This window comes from Vidua chalybeata, chromosome 10 (genome assembly GCF_026979565.1).
Source record: "Vidua chalybeata isolate OUT-0048 chromosome 10, bVidCha1 merged haplotype, whole genome shotgun sequence".
Classification (NCBI taxonomy): domain Eukaryota; kingdom Metazoa; phylum Chordata; class Aves; order Passeriformes; family Viduidae; genus Vidua; species Vidua chalybeata.
In genome coordinates this window covers 21,192,738-21,209,190 of record NC_071539.1, presented here as the reverse complement: position 1 = coordinate 21,209,190, position 16,453 = coordinate 21,192,738, and the positions used below count along the sequence as shown (strand labels likewise).

At 52.2% G+C, this 16,453-nt stretch overlaps 1 protein-coding gene across 2 annotated transcripts; it reads left to right on the top strand.

Annotated features, from left to right (window-relative positions):
• Positions 1-4,892: 4,892 nt before the first annotated feature.
• SENP2 (SUMO specific peptidase 2) lies at positions 4,893-16,057 on the top strand. 2 transcript variants are annotated; one of them, XM_053951433.1, is made up of 17 exons: positions 4,893-4,948; positions 7,495-7,550; positions 8,256-8,383; positions 8,593-8,659; positions 9,342-9,420; positions 10,076-10,205; positions 10,335-10,438; positions 10,854-10,942; positions 11,556-11,613; positions 12,659-12,722; positions 13,073-13,216; positions 13,377-13,508; positions 13,846-14,049; positions 14,156-14,235; positions 14,915-14,999; positions 15,244-15,339; positions 15,848-16,057. In XM_053951433.1, exons 1-17 carry the CDS (start codon positions 4,905-4,907, stop codon positions 15,923-15,925), a joined length of 1,638 nt encoding a protein of 545 aa, XP_053807408.1. In that variant the 5' UTR covers positions 4,893-4,904; the 3' UTR covers positions 15,926-16,057. The 2 variants fall into 2 exon arrangements, with proteins under 2 accessions (XP_053807408.1, XP_053807407.1); XM_053951432.1 differs by lacking the exon at positions 4,893-4,948 and adding an exon at positions 6,232-6,371.
• Positions 16,058-16,453: the final 396 nt, after the last annotated feature.

Genomic DNA, 16,453 nt, shown 5'->3' with positions numbered 1-16,453 from the left:
TGAAGGTCTCCTTGCTCACAGCAATGAGTTTGGGGCTGGCCCTAGGGCTGGCAGCATGCAACTCTGCCAGTTTTTTTCCCAGGCTGAGACCCTTCTGGGATCACTGGGACATGGGGACAGGCCCTTGTGTGGCCTGCACAACACAACACCAGTTCAGGATCCCACAGCCAGCTCCAGGCAAGCTCAGGGTCAGAACAGCAGTGAGTTGGGACAAATCAGAGCCCTTTGGCCAAGATGCTGGAGGTGTTTTTGCTGTTCTGGGGTTTAGAGCTAACTTGGAACCCCTGTGCCACATCCAGGCAGAGCCTGTGACACCTGGAATCCTCCAGTGGGAACATGGAGAAACCCAGGATCACCAACAAAGGTGGTTCTTCTCTGCAGCCTCCCCTGTGCTGTGTCCATCTCCTGGAGAAACCTCTATCCATGGAGTGAACCTTCCCCTTCCCAGCCCAGCCAAGCTGGGAAGGTTTGGTTGGGACAAATCTCCTCCTTCCCAGCACAGCCAAAGTGAGGAGGTTTGGTTGGAATAAACGTCCTCCTTGCCAGCCCAGCCAAGCTGGGAAGGTTTGGTTGGCCACGGAGCGAATCCCTCCAAGTGGAGCCGCGTGTTTTATCCCGATGATACAATAGAAAATGCCTCTGAAGTCCCGGCCCTCTGGAGCATTTCCTTAGCTCTCTGGAATTTCCGTTTAGTCCTTCCTCTCCCAGGCTCTTACCGAAAACCGATGTCACCACACGGCTCTTGAGAGCAGCCAGCTCCCGGGGTCCCTTCCCAGGTCTCCCACCACGGTGCCGGGGATTTGCAAGGAGCGAGCTCCTGGAGGGTGTCAGCTCTGTCGTGCCCCTTGATTAATCACCAAAGGCCACTCTGCCAATCAAGGAAAGATTTACAAGGCAGGCAGGAAGCTGTTGTTTTTACAGGAGTGCCTCAAACACACGCACACAGTAGGAAAAGCAAACATTCCAGGCATACCAAGGGATCCACGGGATAAAAATTCCCCAAACAGCCCAGATTAAGATACTTGGCTGCACATGGAAACACTAAAACCTGGGCTCAAGGATTTAATTGTCTTATTTAGCAGCGAGCCCTGTGGAACAACCTGAGCAGCCTGGGAATAGCCACCCCGGGGGGCAGGGAGAGGGTCAGTGGCGCTGCCCTCCCTACAATAAAGGTCAGGGCTGGCCCCCACCCCTCTCCCAGCTCCATATGGTCACCAGAGCCTTGTGGCAGAGTTTAATGTGAGTTTTCCTTTGGAAAGGCTCAGCCTCGCTCCTGGGTGAGTCAGGCAGGGTTGCTCTGAATCAATGGAGTGCTGAATCCGAGCCCAGGGGAGCAGAGGGAGCCTCTGCTCCAGCTCCAGCCCCGAAAGCCCCGGGCTCAGAGGGGTGCTCATTGTGCTGTGTCCATGCCTGCCAGCTCCCATCCTGCCCTGAAGGCTCTGGAGAAAGTGGGAACACTGCCATCTTCTCCAGTCCCACGTCCCAGCCCAGGAGAAGCCACAACTTTGCTGTCTGACAGTGACATTTTGGCTTACAGATTTTAGAGGGACCATGAGAAAGGCAAGAGGGAACTGCTATCCCTGGAAGTGTCCAAGGCCAGGCTGGATGGGGGATGGTGTCCATTCCTGCAGGGTGAGAAAGCAAGAGGGCTCAGAAATTGTTGTGAGCTGGAAATATCCTCCCTCTGAAAGGGTTGGGGGCTGTAAAAAGGCTCCTGTCTCATCTTTCTGCAAACCACACCACAGAGAATGGTATTGGACCTCACCTGTTACAAATGGTTTGTCCACTTCTGCTCCAAATCCAGCTGCCAGTGGCTTGTCCCAGCAGGATGCTCTGGCTTGCACTCATGGATGGTTTCTGGAAGAGCAGAGGGACTGACAGGGAAATAAATCACCTGGTGAAAGTGAGAGTTAAAGGGAAGCCCGTGCTTGAGATCACAGAATCATGGAATGGTTGGGGTTAGAAAGGACCTTAAAGCCCATTCAGCTTCACCCCCTGCCATGGGCAGGGACACCTTCCACTATCCCAGGTTCTCCAAACCCTGTCCAACCTGGCCTTGGACACTTCCAAGGATAGGGCAGCCACAAGTTCCCCAGGCAACCTGTTCATTATCCCAAAGTGCAGCCCATGCACAGGCACGAGTGGAGCTGTGCCTGCCCCAAAATCTCATCCCAGCCCCTCTTCTGCAGCCCAAGCTTTCCCAGAGTTCCCCATGGCCGTGGGGATTCTCCATGGGATACAGATGTGGGATCAAGGCTTGCATGATTGAGGGTTTGCACAGCACAGCACACCATTCCTGCAAGCAGTTCCTTTGTGCTCCTCCTCTCTTTCCCCTGCTCATCACCAGCAGCAGTCCAGGACCTTCCAACAGCCAGCTCATGGCTGGGACATGGATGCAGCCTTCAGGAGTTGGTTTTGTCCCAGTAAACAGTGGCTTTAATGTGGATAGCTTCAGCATTCTCTGAACACTGCCAGGGCTGTTTTGAGTGTGCAGCCCTTTCCCAGAAGCCAGCACCTTCCCTTTCCAGGGCTTTTCCAAGTGCTCTGATACTTCCAGCTTGGCAGCTCCCATCTGAAGTCACTGGAGAAGCCATCCCAAGGGAGATGAGCACCACACACCACCCAGGGACCAGGGATCCAGCAGCTGCTGGTGAAACAGGATAAAGAGTGGTGGGTCTGGAAGGAAGCGTTGTCAAGGATAATCCCTTGCTTGCACCGTAGAGGGTCAGGGATAAACTCCCTGGAGTGTGGGGTGCAGGAGACATGGTATCAGGAGGGCCACTGCTGTCACCCATTGCTGGGCAGGCTGGAGGACTCTGTCTTCACACCAGGAGAATTCCCAAGGGCTCCCAAGTTCAGAGTGGAGATACATTCAGGCTCATCCAGGAGACCTCTGGCACCACGCTGCTCATCCTGGGCATCTTCTGCCTCCTGGCTGGGAGGGCCTGGGAGTGGCAGGTGAGGAAATACTAGGGCAGGTGGAACTTCCCATCCTGTCCTCACAATGGGGTTGGGAGACCTACCCAGGCTGCTTCAGCTGCCCTCTGTCCTGCCTTGCCTTTCTTTACTTTACCTTCTCATTCTTTCCCTTGTTTTCCACTCTCTTACCTTGCCATGCCTTCCCAGCCCTCCCCTTTCCCTTTTTTTTCCTTTCACTTCTCATCCCTTGCTTTGCCTTCCCATTACTTCCTTTTCCTCCTCTTCTTTACCTTCTCATCTTTTCCTTACTTCCAATCCCTTCCCCTTCCCTCCCCTCCCCTCCCCTCCATCCAGGTTAACCTCCTGCCTTGCAGGCACAGCTGTTCCACTCCTGCACTCATGTAAAATAAAGGGATTTAAATGGTTTTATATCACTAAAATCACCTGTGCGCCTAGAACCACCCATCATTTCCCAAATTAACTCTTCAGTGGAATTACTTTGTTATCCCAATAACTTGAAACACCAGGTACTGGAAGCCCACTGCTGTCACATGGAAGCTGCACTGAAGGCAGAGACGCTTTGAGCAATGCATAAATAATGAGCCATCATTAATAATTATTTATGGAAATTCTCTGCTCTCCCTCTGTTGTAGGAGATGGGACAGATTTGATCCAGGTCTGTTTAGCCGGGAACAGCCAGGAACTGGATTTTGGTTTGCGTGCATCAAATATCATCACTTTGAGTCACAACACGTCAGTGCTCTGAGCAAGATGCTCAGGGGCAGAATAAGGATGAAGTCATGGAGGGAACCAGCAGCTGCAAAAATACAGGGATTGGGAAATGCAGCCGACGTCAAACTGCTCTGGGCAGGCAATGGCAGGAGTTACAACACAGGCACTCGTTGTGTTTTGGGGGCGAAAAAAAGAAGGGGAAATATTTGCTGCGTGGAAAGCAATTCAAGAAGAAAGTTTGCTCAGTCTGGTGGCATTATTTTAATTAAAGTTTAATTTATTCATGCATTTTGTTATTGATGCTTCAGAGATCGTGATAGTCTGCATATCAACACTGTGGAAGAGAGAACCAGCTCACGTAATCCCACGTTAGTTATCCTGTGTTTGGGATAAACTCTTCCAGCCGCACAGCTTACAGGGACTTGGATGTGCAGCGATCACTCCCACCCCTCGGACTCAGTCCCCAGCTCTCGAAAATCCAATCACAGGCGTTAAAAACAATTTGGCAGCCCTAAAATCCTTCTCATTCCACTGTCCCGGCAGGATGAGGAAGGGATGGACGGGCGGCTCTGCAGGTCCTGCGTGGGGCTGTCGTGCCCTCTGCTGGGCTCTGCACCCAGGCTCAGCCTCCTTCCTTGAGGCCTGAAGCCTGGAAATTAAACTGCTAAAATAACCAGGAAGGTCAGTTTAATTAAAGCAGACCCCATACCCCTCAGATTCCCTGCGGGAACTCCTGCTGGCAATGCTGCCCAAAGCGCTTTTATCTGCCCGTTTTCCTCCCTGCTTTCCTTCCAACATCCTTTACACTCCCGAGTAAAACGCTGGAGCCAGCTTGGAGCGAGCAGCTGGGAAGCAACAGGAAAAGCATTAAAAACCCCTTTTGCCACCGAAATTCGGGAACAGAACTCCTAAACACCAGTGCAGTATCAAGGAGCAGGCATTACTGCACGCCGGGCTCAAGTTGCTACACGTGTTTACTAGCCAGGAGATCCCAATTTATCAGCACAGTGTTACATAGTCCCAGGCAATTTGTTACTTTAAGGCCCCTGAACTGGGTTGGGCTCACAAAAAAAAAAAAGAGCTCCTTCTGCGGGATGGAGGACACATTTAGCAGCGGGGTCATTCCCGGGGCTCCGGGGGCGAGCACCGGGCGAGCCCCGCGGCACGGCCCGCGCCTCGCGCTGGAAGCCCCGGCTCGAGCCCCGCGGCCGCGCTCGGTCGCGGTTCGGTCGCGACAGCAGCAGGCGAGCGCGATGCCGAGCAGCAGAAATCACCGACGTGAGCCCAGCGCGGCTCGGTGAGCGCCGGGGAAGGGATTCCGCAGCGGGGGCACGAGAGGGAGGGCGACACAGGGGCCAGCCCCTGCTTCTCCCGGGATGCCGGGGGCTCTGCCCCGCGGAGTCCCGGGAAAGCACCAGAGCCCCGGGAAACGCCCGGCAAGTCCCACCGCCCCGCAGGGACCTGCGGCGAGCTCCTCACGCCAGCTCCCCACCAAAGCCCGACGACCGAGTCCTGGAGTAGGGAAAGCTGACTCTGTGCGAGCGCAACAGCTCCTGACCCTCCACGGGGACAAAGCTCCTGGCTCCTGGAGTCGGGAAAGCTCCTGACCCCCCAAAGGGAAAAAGCTCCTGGAGTAGGGAAAGCTCCTGACCCTCCACGGGGACAAAGCTCCTGGCTCCTGGAGTAGGGAAAGCTCCTGACCCTCCACGGGGACAAAGCTCCTGGCTCCTGGAGTCGGGAAAGCTCCTGACCCCACAAAGGGAAAAAGCTCCTGGAGTAGGGAAAGCTCCTGACCCTCCACGGGGACAAAGCTCCTGGCTCCTGGAGTCGGGAAAGCTCCTGACCCCACAAAGGGAAAAAGCTCCTGGAGTCGGGAAAGCTCCTGACCCCACAAAGGGAAAAAGCTCCTGGAGTCGGGAAAGCTCCTGACCCCACAAAGGGAAAAAGCTCCTGGAGTCGGGAAAGCTCCTGACCCTCCACGGGAACAAAGCTCCTGGCTCCTGGAGTCGGGAAAGCTCCTGACCCCACAAAGGGAAAAAGCTCCTGGGGTCGGGAAAGCTCCTGACCCTCCACGGGAACAAAGCTCCTGGCTCCTGGAGTCGGGAAAGCTCCTGACCCCCCAAAGGGAAAAAGCTCCTGGAGTCGGGAAAGCTCCCGACCCTCCGAGACGGCAAAACCTCCTGACTCTAGGAGAGGACAGAGCTCCTGACCCAGCCGCGGCAGCGCTGTTAGGACCGGATGGGGGGGAGAAAACTGGTCGGGACAGGAGCAGAATGGGCAGAAATAGCCCAAATTTTGGCCCGGGCGTGTTGCGGAACGCACGCGCGCATCGCTCCTGCCCGCCGGGCGCGGGAAGGGGCGGGGCGAGCGGGGCTGGGGGCGGGGCGAATGGGGCGTGGGCGGGGCGTGCACGGCCGTGGGCGGGGCCGACGGGGCGGGGCGTGTGGGGCCGTGGGCGGGTCCAGCAGGGCTGGGGGCGGGGCGTGTGGGGCCGTGGGCGGGTCCATCGGGGCCGTGGGCGGGGCGTGGCCGCCGGTGGCGGGGCGGGGCGGGGCCCGGCGCCGGAAGTGCGCGCGGTCCATGTACCAATGGCTGCTCGCGGTCCTCCGCGCCCTCCGCGACGCCGCCCGCCAGGCCCCGGCCCCGGCCCTCGCCCTCAGCGCGGACCCGCGCCCGGAGCCGCGCCCGGAGCCGCCGCCCCGAAAGAAACCGCCCCCCAGGTCAGCCCTTCCCGCCGCGCCTCCCGCCTGCTGCCCCGCCGCTCGGCCCGGCCGGCGTGCGCACGCCGGGGCTGCCCGTGCGGCTCTGGGAAATTCCCGGTGAGCGCCAGGTGCTCCCCCGTAAGGCTGCCCGCAGAGGCAGCTGCGGAGGTGATTGCGGGTCCCGCAGTACTGCTGAGGAATGCGCGGTGCTGCGCTGGCTGCGGCTGCCAGGTGTTCCCAATAAACGCACCGGCGCCTCGGTCCCTCTGCAGCTGCGCGGCGGGGCTGGGACGGCGAGCGGGGGACGTGCGCCTTCGGGGGTGGGTGGCTGGAGGGACGCCGCGGAGCGCGGCTGCCAAGGGCATAAGAGGAGGATGGCGTCGCAACGCGTTAAGCGTTTTGCCGCCGGTGGCCATGGCCGGACCGCCCCCGTGCCTGCCGCTTGGAATGTACGGGTCGCAGCCTGCGCTCCGGGGAGGGCGGCTGCTCCCTCCGGGAGGCTTTGCTTGCTGTCCCATCGCAGAGTGGAAGAGACAAGGGAATGTCTCCGGGAAGAGCCGCGTGTTGCACGAGTGGTTTTCAGCGGGGAGCAGGAATTAGCTCTTGAGCGGGGGGGGGATAAAAATTGGAACGTTCTTTGTGCTGTCTTCCTAAAGGAGACGTTTTTACCGGACTTAGGGATGGTATCAACTGATACAAATCCTTGCGTTTAGGCTTGTGGGAAAGGGTGAGGCTGGTAATTGTTTCGAGGATTTGTTCCCGAGCTGACTCAGCAGGAAGTTGGCGGAGTGGATGAAAGCAGGACTAGCATTCCCACCTCGCATTTCCTGTTCTACCTAAACTTTCCTTTGCAGCTCGGCGTAGTGACATGAACTTGGATGGCTTAGGGACCTCTGGAGTGCTTCTTTCCTGGAGGAAAGAGGACAGCATTACTCATTAAGGCACTTTTTGGTGATAGGAACAAATGTAGAACACGAGGAAGCATTAACAGAAGGAGAAAAAGAGGCCTGATCTGCTTTAGTGGGATGATCAGCTCTCTGGGAGATGATCCTGGGGAAATAGGAAAGGCCCCTTTGGAAGTATGGGCCTGCTGGGAGCTGAACTGTGCTTGCAAACATTGTTCTGTCTGTTCTTCCCTCAGTGTTCTGTCACCTGTGGAAGGTCCTGAGGAGATCCCTGCAAAAAGGCCGAAAACAGGTATTGCCCCTCACAGAGAGGTTTAATGTGCCTGATTTTCCTTGGGTTTGGGGTACCTTGGGGAACTCTGGATTTGGTACTTCAGGATTGCTGCTAAAGCTGAGGATTTTTGAGCCACTCTTGCGGCTGGAGGGGGTCTCGTGGGGCCTGGGCCTGTCGCTGATGTGTCCCAGTGTTCATGGATGTGGCACTTGGGCACATGGGTCAGTGGTGGCCTTGGCAGTGCTGTGGGAACAGTTGGACTTGATGACCTTATAGGGTTTATCCAACTTTAATGATTCTCTGATTTTCAAACTGAGTGGAGGATGGGAGATCCTGGTCAGATGAAGGCAGGAAGAGAAGCAGGGAACAGCTTTTTCCATCCTGGAAGGGCCGTGTATTTGCACCAAGGATAAATCCTGGCTGGGGCAGGGCATGGAATGTCCCAGCTCTCTCTGGCACTGAGCCCTGCAGGGCAGCACAAAGAGCATTTTCAGTCAAGGCTGCTGCTGTTCCTGTTCCATGGGGGATGTGGAGCTTCCTAATTCCTTCTTGGGAACAAGATCCCCAGTGATGGGGTGGGGGGTGCTGCTGGGCTGTTGCTGTGTTGTTGAAATGAGTTACCTAATCCATGTGGGATCAAGGAGCTGGGCTTGGGTGTAAGCAGAAATCCCAACCCCTGTTTCCAGTCCCATTCTTTATGGCCTGGTGATGTGGTTTTTCCAGAATGTGTCTCTGGGGCTACCAAGGAGCCTGAAGATTCTGTGGCTGCCAAGTTGCCACCTAAGGCAACAAGAAGAAGCCAGGAGACTGAAGAGAGAGATGACTTCTCCTTCTCTGAGTCTGAAGATGAGGTGAGCAAGGATTTTGATGGGAACTCAGGGATCAGGTCTTAGAGCCTGTGTTACAAAAGTGGTGCCATCAGTGCCCCTGCCTTCTGCTGCAACCCAAGAAAACCATGGGCTCTGAGTCAGAACACAGCTGACTGAATTTCAGGAAAGGGAGGTGCTTGCTTGGATTCACATTCAGGTTATGCTCACTCTGGTACTTGCTTTTATTTCAGGTTGTGTACATTTCTTCTGACTCTTTATTTGTAGCATCTGGAGAGGATGAGGACACGACAGAACCTGGTAGGCCTGACAGCAAGTCCTTCACTCATTCCTTTCTCCTGCTGCTCTGAGTCTGGGCAGCTCTGCCCAGGCTGGGGGGCTGGTTGCTGAAGGCAGAATATCTGGGTAGCACCCAGGAGTAGTGGAGGGTGAGCTCTGTTTCTTCCCTGCATCCTGGTATTGCTTCTGGATTGAAGCCAGGGCTAGGAACAGGCTCTCCAGGGAATGGGCACAGCCCCAGGGCTGCCAGAGCTCCAGGAGCATTTGGACAACGCTCTCAGGGATGCACAGGCTGGGATGGTCAGGGTGTCAGTGCAGGGCCAGGGGTTGGACTGGATAATTCTGTGGATCCCTTCCAACTGGGATATTCAATGGTTTATCCCAAGATGCTCATGTGGTTGTGGATCCTAGATTTTAACTGCCTTGGATGCAGTTCTGGTGTGTCCCACTGCTGGCTTGCCAGAAAGAAATTGTTGTAAATGTTGATATTAGGTAGTAGAGCCTCAAAACCCTTTTGTATTAGGCTTAGGCTGGCAACATTCTGTAGTTGCCAATATGAAAATATCCTGAAGCAACATAACACAAATAATATTAGAACATGAGGGATAAAATGAGAGTAATTTATCTTTGGTGAAGCTCTTTAAACTCGTATAGCTCCTGTTTTCCTGACCACTTGCTGATGGCTTGTGCTCTTCTCCCACAGACAAAATGCCTTGTGACACCAACCCGTGCTTGACTGAGGAAACACCATCCTCTCTTTGCAAAAGAGTTCCATATCTGAGGTAAAAATCCTTCTGCTTTTTTCACTTCTCCTTTTGAAGGGTTTTCTTGCCTTTCACTTTCATCCTTGAACTTCCTGTGTTGCCCAGCATTTGTGTTTGTGTCCACAGAGCAGCATTTTTCTCTGTCTTAGGACTTCTCCTGGCTGCCATACTGAGGGACGTCTTCAGCTGTGTTCTTGCCTTTGACCAGTTTTAAACTTTCTCTTTAAATCCAGATAGTTGGTAGACTCAGGAGATCAGAGAAAGATGAACAAGTTCAACACTCTCACCTCCTGTGGTAGGAGGAAGTGTTGAATTGGGAAGAGGCAGAGACCAGGAATGCAAACAGAAAAACCCACAGCTACAAAAAAAAAAAAAAAAATCCCCCAGAAATCCCAGAGAATTTCCATTTCCCCAGAGAATTTCCATTTCCCCAGAGAATTCCATTGGGAAACACTTTTATGTTTTTCCTCTGAGGGTGTTCAGCTACTGCCACAGGTCACCTAGAGAGGTTGTGGAGTCTGTCCATGGAGATGTTGGAAAACCCTCCTGGACACAGTCCTGGGCAGCCTGCTGTGCCTCCTTGAATCAGGAGGTGCTAATTAAAACCTAATTAATAAATCAGGAACTTTGAATGTTCTCTTAATACCATTTCTTCTGTTCTTGGTGTTTTCAGCCTGAGCAGGGATAACCACATCCGAGCTGCTCCGGAGAGCCCTGTCACACCCAGGCCCCCCATTAAGGAGCCAGGTCCCAACTCTCCAGGAGTCAGTGGCACCAGGAGGCCTTTGTGTGCTGCTGAAGAGGTAAAGTGGGGGAGAAGGGAGTTGTTTTGGGATGAAACAACTGTGGGCTTCCTGTACAGTTAAGCTGAGACAAAAGGAAGGGCTGGGAATGCCTGCTAAAGTCTCTTTTTTTTCCTTCCCTTCTGCAAGGATGTTCAGCAAGCAGAAAATAAGAAATACAAAGAGCTCTTGAGTCTGTTCAAGGAAAAATATTCTGGAAGACTTACTTCTCCACGGTCAGCAAGACTCAACAAGTAATTATGAGCAAAATAACCCTTAACTTTCTGGTGGTGAGTTTGTTGTATGTGGAAGGGGAGGAGAATTGATCTTTCCTACTCTCAGGGTTCTGGACAGAATCAAATGTAGTGATTGAGTCTCTTTTGGAATAGTGGAGACAGAAAATTTGACTCTTGTATGTTCACTGTGCCTGAGCTGAAGGTGGCCAAACTTCTGGATGTAAACTCCTCAAAATGCCTTTTGCATCTTGTCATGGAACCAGTGACAGCATGGTTCTGTTAAGGATTAAACAGCCTAATTTTACTTTATATATTTCTGTTGCTTTCATTTAGCCAGTTGTGTACAAATAGCCGTGTCCTCTGCAGTGAATTGAGGTGCACTGGTAACAAATCACCTGTAAAAACTCTGTCCTTTTCTTCTGCTACACCAAAGAGTACAAACCAAGGAACCAGGGATGACTGGGAGTCCCCTGAAAGAACAAAAACCCAGAGGTGCCTCTCCACCTGTGCCAGAAAGGACCAGTGAGTATCCCCAGGACCCAGGGCTGCTCCACTCTGTTGGTAGAAGTCCAGCCCAGACAGGGCATTTTCCTCATTATTGGCCAAACGGGGTTTGTGAGGGTTTTACTGAAGGGGTAAAAACTGGTTTTAAATGGTATTTGAGAGCTGTGACTGTGGCAGTGCAGTTTGTAGCTGGATGTGACCCCCCTGCACAGGAGAAGGTTGTAGTACCTGTTTTACCTGGGTATTTTTGTACCAGGGGAGGGAGATATTTGACTCTGCACCCTCAGAGCTGCACTTTAATCCCTTTTTAATGCTAGACAGGACTATTTCCATAAAAACAGAGCTTCCAAAACAAGTAAACTAATTACATGTATGTTTCATATTGTCCCAGGGTTCCCCCCCCCCATTCATTACTTAAATACTTCTTCATCACTAATTCCTTTATATCTGAAACTTTGTGACATGATCATATGGGGATTGAAAGGATTCCTGAGCAGGTGTCAGAATTTGAACTTCTAAGTTGAAAATGCTGATGAAATGTCTGTGATGTCACCCAGAAACTGAGAGCTCTGTGCAGCTGCTGGAATAGGAAGTCGCCTCCTTGTTCTCATATTGCTGCTTTTCCCTGCAGGTGTCAAACATGGGGATGCTTTCAGCCCCCAGCTGCCTCAGAGAGGTGTCATGATCAGGTAAGAGTCTCTTCTAACCGTGGCTCTTGTTTCTTTTGGCTCTGTCAGCCTCCAGAAGACCAGTCCTGTTCAGTGGCTCAGTGCTGGGGGAGAGGAGCAGCTGGTTTGAGGAATTGTTCACAGCCAGTTGTCCCTCAAATCCAGCTCCCCTGTCACAGCTGGGCAGCTGTGGGATGTGCTGTGGGGCTGCTTTTTGGGAGAAGGAAGTAGGGGTGACAGCCCAAGTTGTCCTTGGGTTTGCAGAATCTGTTTTTGCTCCTGAATGTCTTTTTGCCACACCGTTAATTAGCTGACTTTGCATTTCCTGTGGATCCTGAGCAAAAGGAGTAGGGAGTTTGTAAACCTGGGGGGACTGAGGCAGTTTTTGAGGCTTGCAGGATGCCTTGGGTTGGAACAGGAGACCAAAAGGGAGTGTTGCTGTCCCTCATCAGGGACCAGTGGACTCTGTGGTGGCAGGATGGGAGTGCAGGAGGCTCCTTGTGGAGGGAAAGGGGCTTTTGTCTGCAGTTCCAGGGAGGGATTTTGGTGTGGCAGCTTGGTGCCCTCCTCTTCCTCCTCTCAAACGAGAGAGGAGAGAGTGCAGATGGGGGCAGAGAGAGGTTTGGTTGTGGCAGGTCTGATTTGGGGTGATTTTGTCCCTGTTCTTTCCCCCTTAGACATGAGCACTGTGCATTTGTCCTGAGTTAAATTGTCACTGTCCCCTAAGCCCAGGGGAAGAGAGGAAATAACTGGTGGAGTGGCATTTGTCACCAGGAGATCACAAAGCACTTGATAGAGGAAATGCTGGTTGCTTCCCTGCTTTCCAAAGATTAAAACTGAGAAACAAAAGGAGTTTGGCACCTGATGGTGGAAGAAAGTTTGTGAAGCTTCCAGCTCTTCATCTATCCTGGTCTGGCTGCTACGAAAGGAGTGGGGAAGGAAACTGAGATGTTGTCATGTGTCAGAATCAGCCTTGAAAAAGCATTTCTTACGCAGGAGGTGAATTTTGGAGAATTTCATGGGGCAGTGTGGATAATGCAGCTCATTTCTCTTTCTCTTCTGACAGCTACTACACACCACCAGAAGACTCTCGTGGACAGGGAAAACGAGAGAAACGAGCTGCTTCAGTGGTAAGCTTCAGTTAGTCACTACTTCACTTTGTTTTCTGGAAAATATAACTCACCTCTGCTGAGGACTGAGATCCAAAATAAAAAGTGTGGAAATCAGAAGTACTTATCTTGATCTCAGCTTGATACCTGCATGTGGAGGCTTTGCTGGGGTGCTGGATGTTAATCCAAGCCCAAGGAAAGCCCTGCCTTTCTGGACACAATTGGAATGCAGTCGTCAATCAAATGTGACTTTGGGGATTGCTGCTGGGATGTGTTTACACAGCCCCTTGCAGTTTCTTGCAGGATTCTCTGCCCTGTCCCCCAGCAAACCCCTTTGTGCTTCTCTGACTTCCTGTCCTTGTGCCTGGCAGGGCCAGCGTGACGCCGAAGTCCCCCAGAGAAAGTTATTCCAGTTCCATGTGACACCTGTCCTGTCCAAAGACCTCTTTTTTGTGGACAGTGAGCCACTGCCATGCCCAGAAAAGCCAGGAGATGATCTGGCTCCACTGACAGAGGTACCTGTGCTCAGCAGCAAGCCAGTGCTGTGGCTGATTCAGCAAAGGCCTGCAAGGCTCTTTGCTCTGGCACTGGAGCTGCACTTGGAGGCCTTCTGGGGGGCTGGTGTGCTCCATGTGCTGTTCCACCAGCCCTTCCCCACTGAATCCTTTGTTCCAGGCCATGGAGAGTGAGATCTCTGCTGCCTTTGACAGTGGTGAGCCCGAGGACATCCTGAGCAGGGCCTTCAAGCTCACTGTCACCCGTGAGGACATCTGCACCCTGCAGCCCCTGGGCTGGCTCAACGACAGGGTATGGGATCCTGCACTTCCAGGGAAATCCCCCCAGCCCTGGGCACAGCAGTCTTCCAGGAGCTCCACTGCAGAGCCCAGAAATAGCTGTACACTCCTTATTTTGGGTACTGTGTGGGCTGGTGTCTCTGGAAGCTTTCACTTGGATGATGCAGCTCCCAGGAGTCAGTCTGGGTTATCAGAGTGGGTGTGGGGGCTTTAACCAGCAGCACAAGTCCCCCAGTATGAAATTCTGGGAGCAGAAGCTGCCAAGCTGGAGTTTTCTCAGCAAAGACATGTTGCTGTCTTTTTAATTGAGTGTCTTATTTCACATCTCACTTTGCCTCTCTCTGTTCCAGATCATGAATTTCTACATGGGTCTTCTGGTGGAAAGAAGCAAGAAGGAAGGTTATCCAGCAGTCTATGCTTTTAATACCTTCTTCTATTCCAAGCTAAGCTCTACAAGCCACAAGGGAGTAAAGAAATGGACCAAAGGTGTGGATATCTTTGAGCACGATGTCATCTTGGTGCCTATTCACCTCAGAATTCACTGGACACTGCTGGTGAGTCAAACTGGCTTTTTATTTAGGGGATGGGGAGAACAAAACTAGCAAGCAAAGTCCTTTAGTGTTTGGGGTGTGATTTGTCTAAGTCACCTTCTAACCCCAGGTCGTAGACCTCCGAGAGAAAACCATCAAATACTTTGACTCCTTGGGACAGAAAGGAGACCACATTTGTAAAACTGTCTTGTGAGTAGCTGCTTTTTTTTATCCCTTTTGGTTGTTTTTGAGGCCTTTTCCCCTCCCCACGTGAAGTGTTTCTGCCCTATCTCGTGGTGCTGCTCACTTTGTACCTCTTGTGTTCTGCTCAGTGTTTTAAATCCCCCAGAGTGTCAGAGGTGCACGTTTTCACACGTGCTACACATCCTGACGTGTCTTTGTCAGTAAAAAACCCTTCATCCAGCAGCTTTGTAGGGTGAGAGCAGGCGAGCAGTCCCGCAGAGACAAATCCCAGAATCACTGAGGTTGGAAAAGCCCTCCAGGATCATTGAGTCCATCCCATGACTGATCCTCACCTTGTCACCAGCCCAGAACCTTGTGCAGAGCCTTCCTGCCCTCCACAGTCCCACCCAGCTTGGTGTCACCTACAAAGGCACTGGGGGTGCCCCATCCCCTTGTCCAGGTCATGGATAAAGATATTACACAGGGCTGGGTCCCACACTGGGCCCTGGGGAGCCCTGCTCACAGCCTCTCACTGTGTCTCTAAGATTGGAATTTTCCCTCCACATTCCTTAAATCCTCTCCTGCGAGGATCCTCTGGCATTTTCACTGTGATTTATCTTCCTGTCACCTTTCAACAGCTTTTTTTGTTGTTGTTGTAGCCCTAAATCAGGGAGATGAAAAGTGATTTTTGTGTTGTTTTCAACAGAAAATACCTGGAAGAGGAAAGCAGGGAAAAAAGAAACATTGAATTGACTGCTTCTGAGTGGACTCTTCACAGCATGGGCACAGAGGTATGGGAGCAATGCCTGGATTTGGAATGGGAGCTAGAACTCCTTGTCACAGAGGATTTAACACTTCCCAGGCAAGCAGAGGGAGATGATGTGCAGTTAGCTGGGACTGTTCCTTGGGTTTGGGAGCAGTAAATGGATTATGGGAATAGGTTTTCAGGAGTAGGTGTGCGTACAATGTGTGCTACGACCAGATTGCTGCTCTTTCAAGACAGATAAACATTCTCCATGTTTCTGTATTCCTCAGGAAATCCCTCAACAAAATAATGGAAATGACTGTGGAGTTTTTGTTTGCAAATTTGCCGATTTCATCTCCAGAGACAAGCCCATCATCTTCACCCCGGTGAGAGGGGGTGTCAACAGCTCCAGCCTTTCCCACGAGCATGCAAGAGCCAGGGAAGCTGCATAACAGCTGGGGCAGGGGCTGAGGGGTTTGTTCCTCACGTCTGGTGTCTGCTTCCTGGGCAAGATTATGGATTCGTGGAATCCCAGGGTGGTTTGGGTTGGAATGGACCTTAAAGACCATCTCATTCCAACACCAGGATGCTGCAGCCAGTGGTTTGGGATATCTGGCCTTTGTATCTCTTGGTGAAATGGGTTTCCCCCTTGGACCTGCTCAGACCCTGGTTATTTTCCAATGTGGTGATCTTTAATAAATGTCCCTGTAAAGAAATGTGGGTGTTTGTTGGGTGGTTGTGTCACCCTGGTGTGAAACCCAGCAGATGATCTGGCTCCAGTGAAGGTGCTCAAAAGCAGCTTCCCACTCAAGAATTCCCTGGGTGTTAATGGAGATTTCCTGCCTCTTTCTCCCCTGGCTTCCTATGTGATGGGCTTTTCCTGTTTCTTTTCAGGAACACATGCCTTATTTCCGCAGGAAGATGGTGTGGGAAATAATCCATCAGCAGCTGCTGGGAGACATGCACTGTTAGGAAAACACTGTTCTGTAAAAGAGTATTTATTTCTTATTGTTTAGGTAAGATAAATATTAACTTATGTAAAAGCCTTATTGTATGGGAAGGTTACTTGTTAATAGAGTAATTTATTTTTTAATTGAAAATTGATTTGCTGTCTCTGTGGTTTTTAACTTGCTCCCCATCTGAAAAAGAACAGGGCTGTCTCCTCTCCTGGTGGCTCTGGGGACATCCCTGTGTTGCTCCTGACCCAAAGACCCACAAGATCCCTGCAGAGCAGCAGAGGGGCTTTGTCTGTCTTTGCTTTCACCGATTGCTTCAATCTGCCACAACCTCGGGGCAGATTCTCCAAAGGATGAACAATTCCAAAGACACTCATGTTTTATCCTTACAAATAATTAATCAGGGACAATTAATCTTCCCTGGCAATGCAGGAGAACTGAGCACAAGGACGCAGCAGCTGGGAATGTTTTAGGTGTCCTTTCCCCTTCCCTTTGGTTCCTCCTGTTTGGGGCTGCAGTTTTGGCTGTCCCAGATGCCACCGGA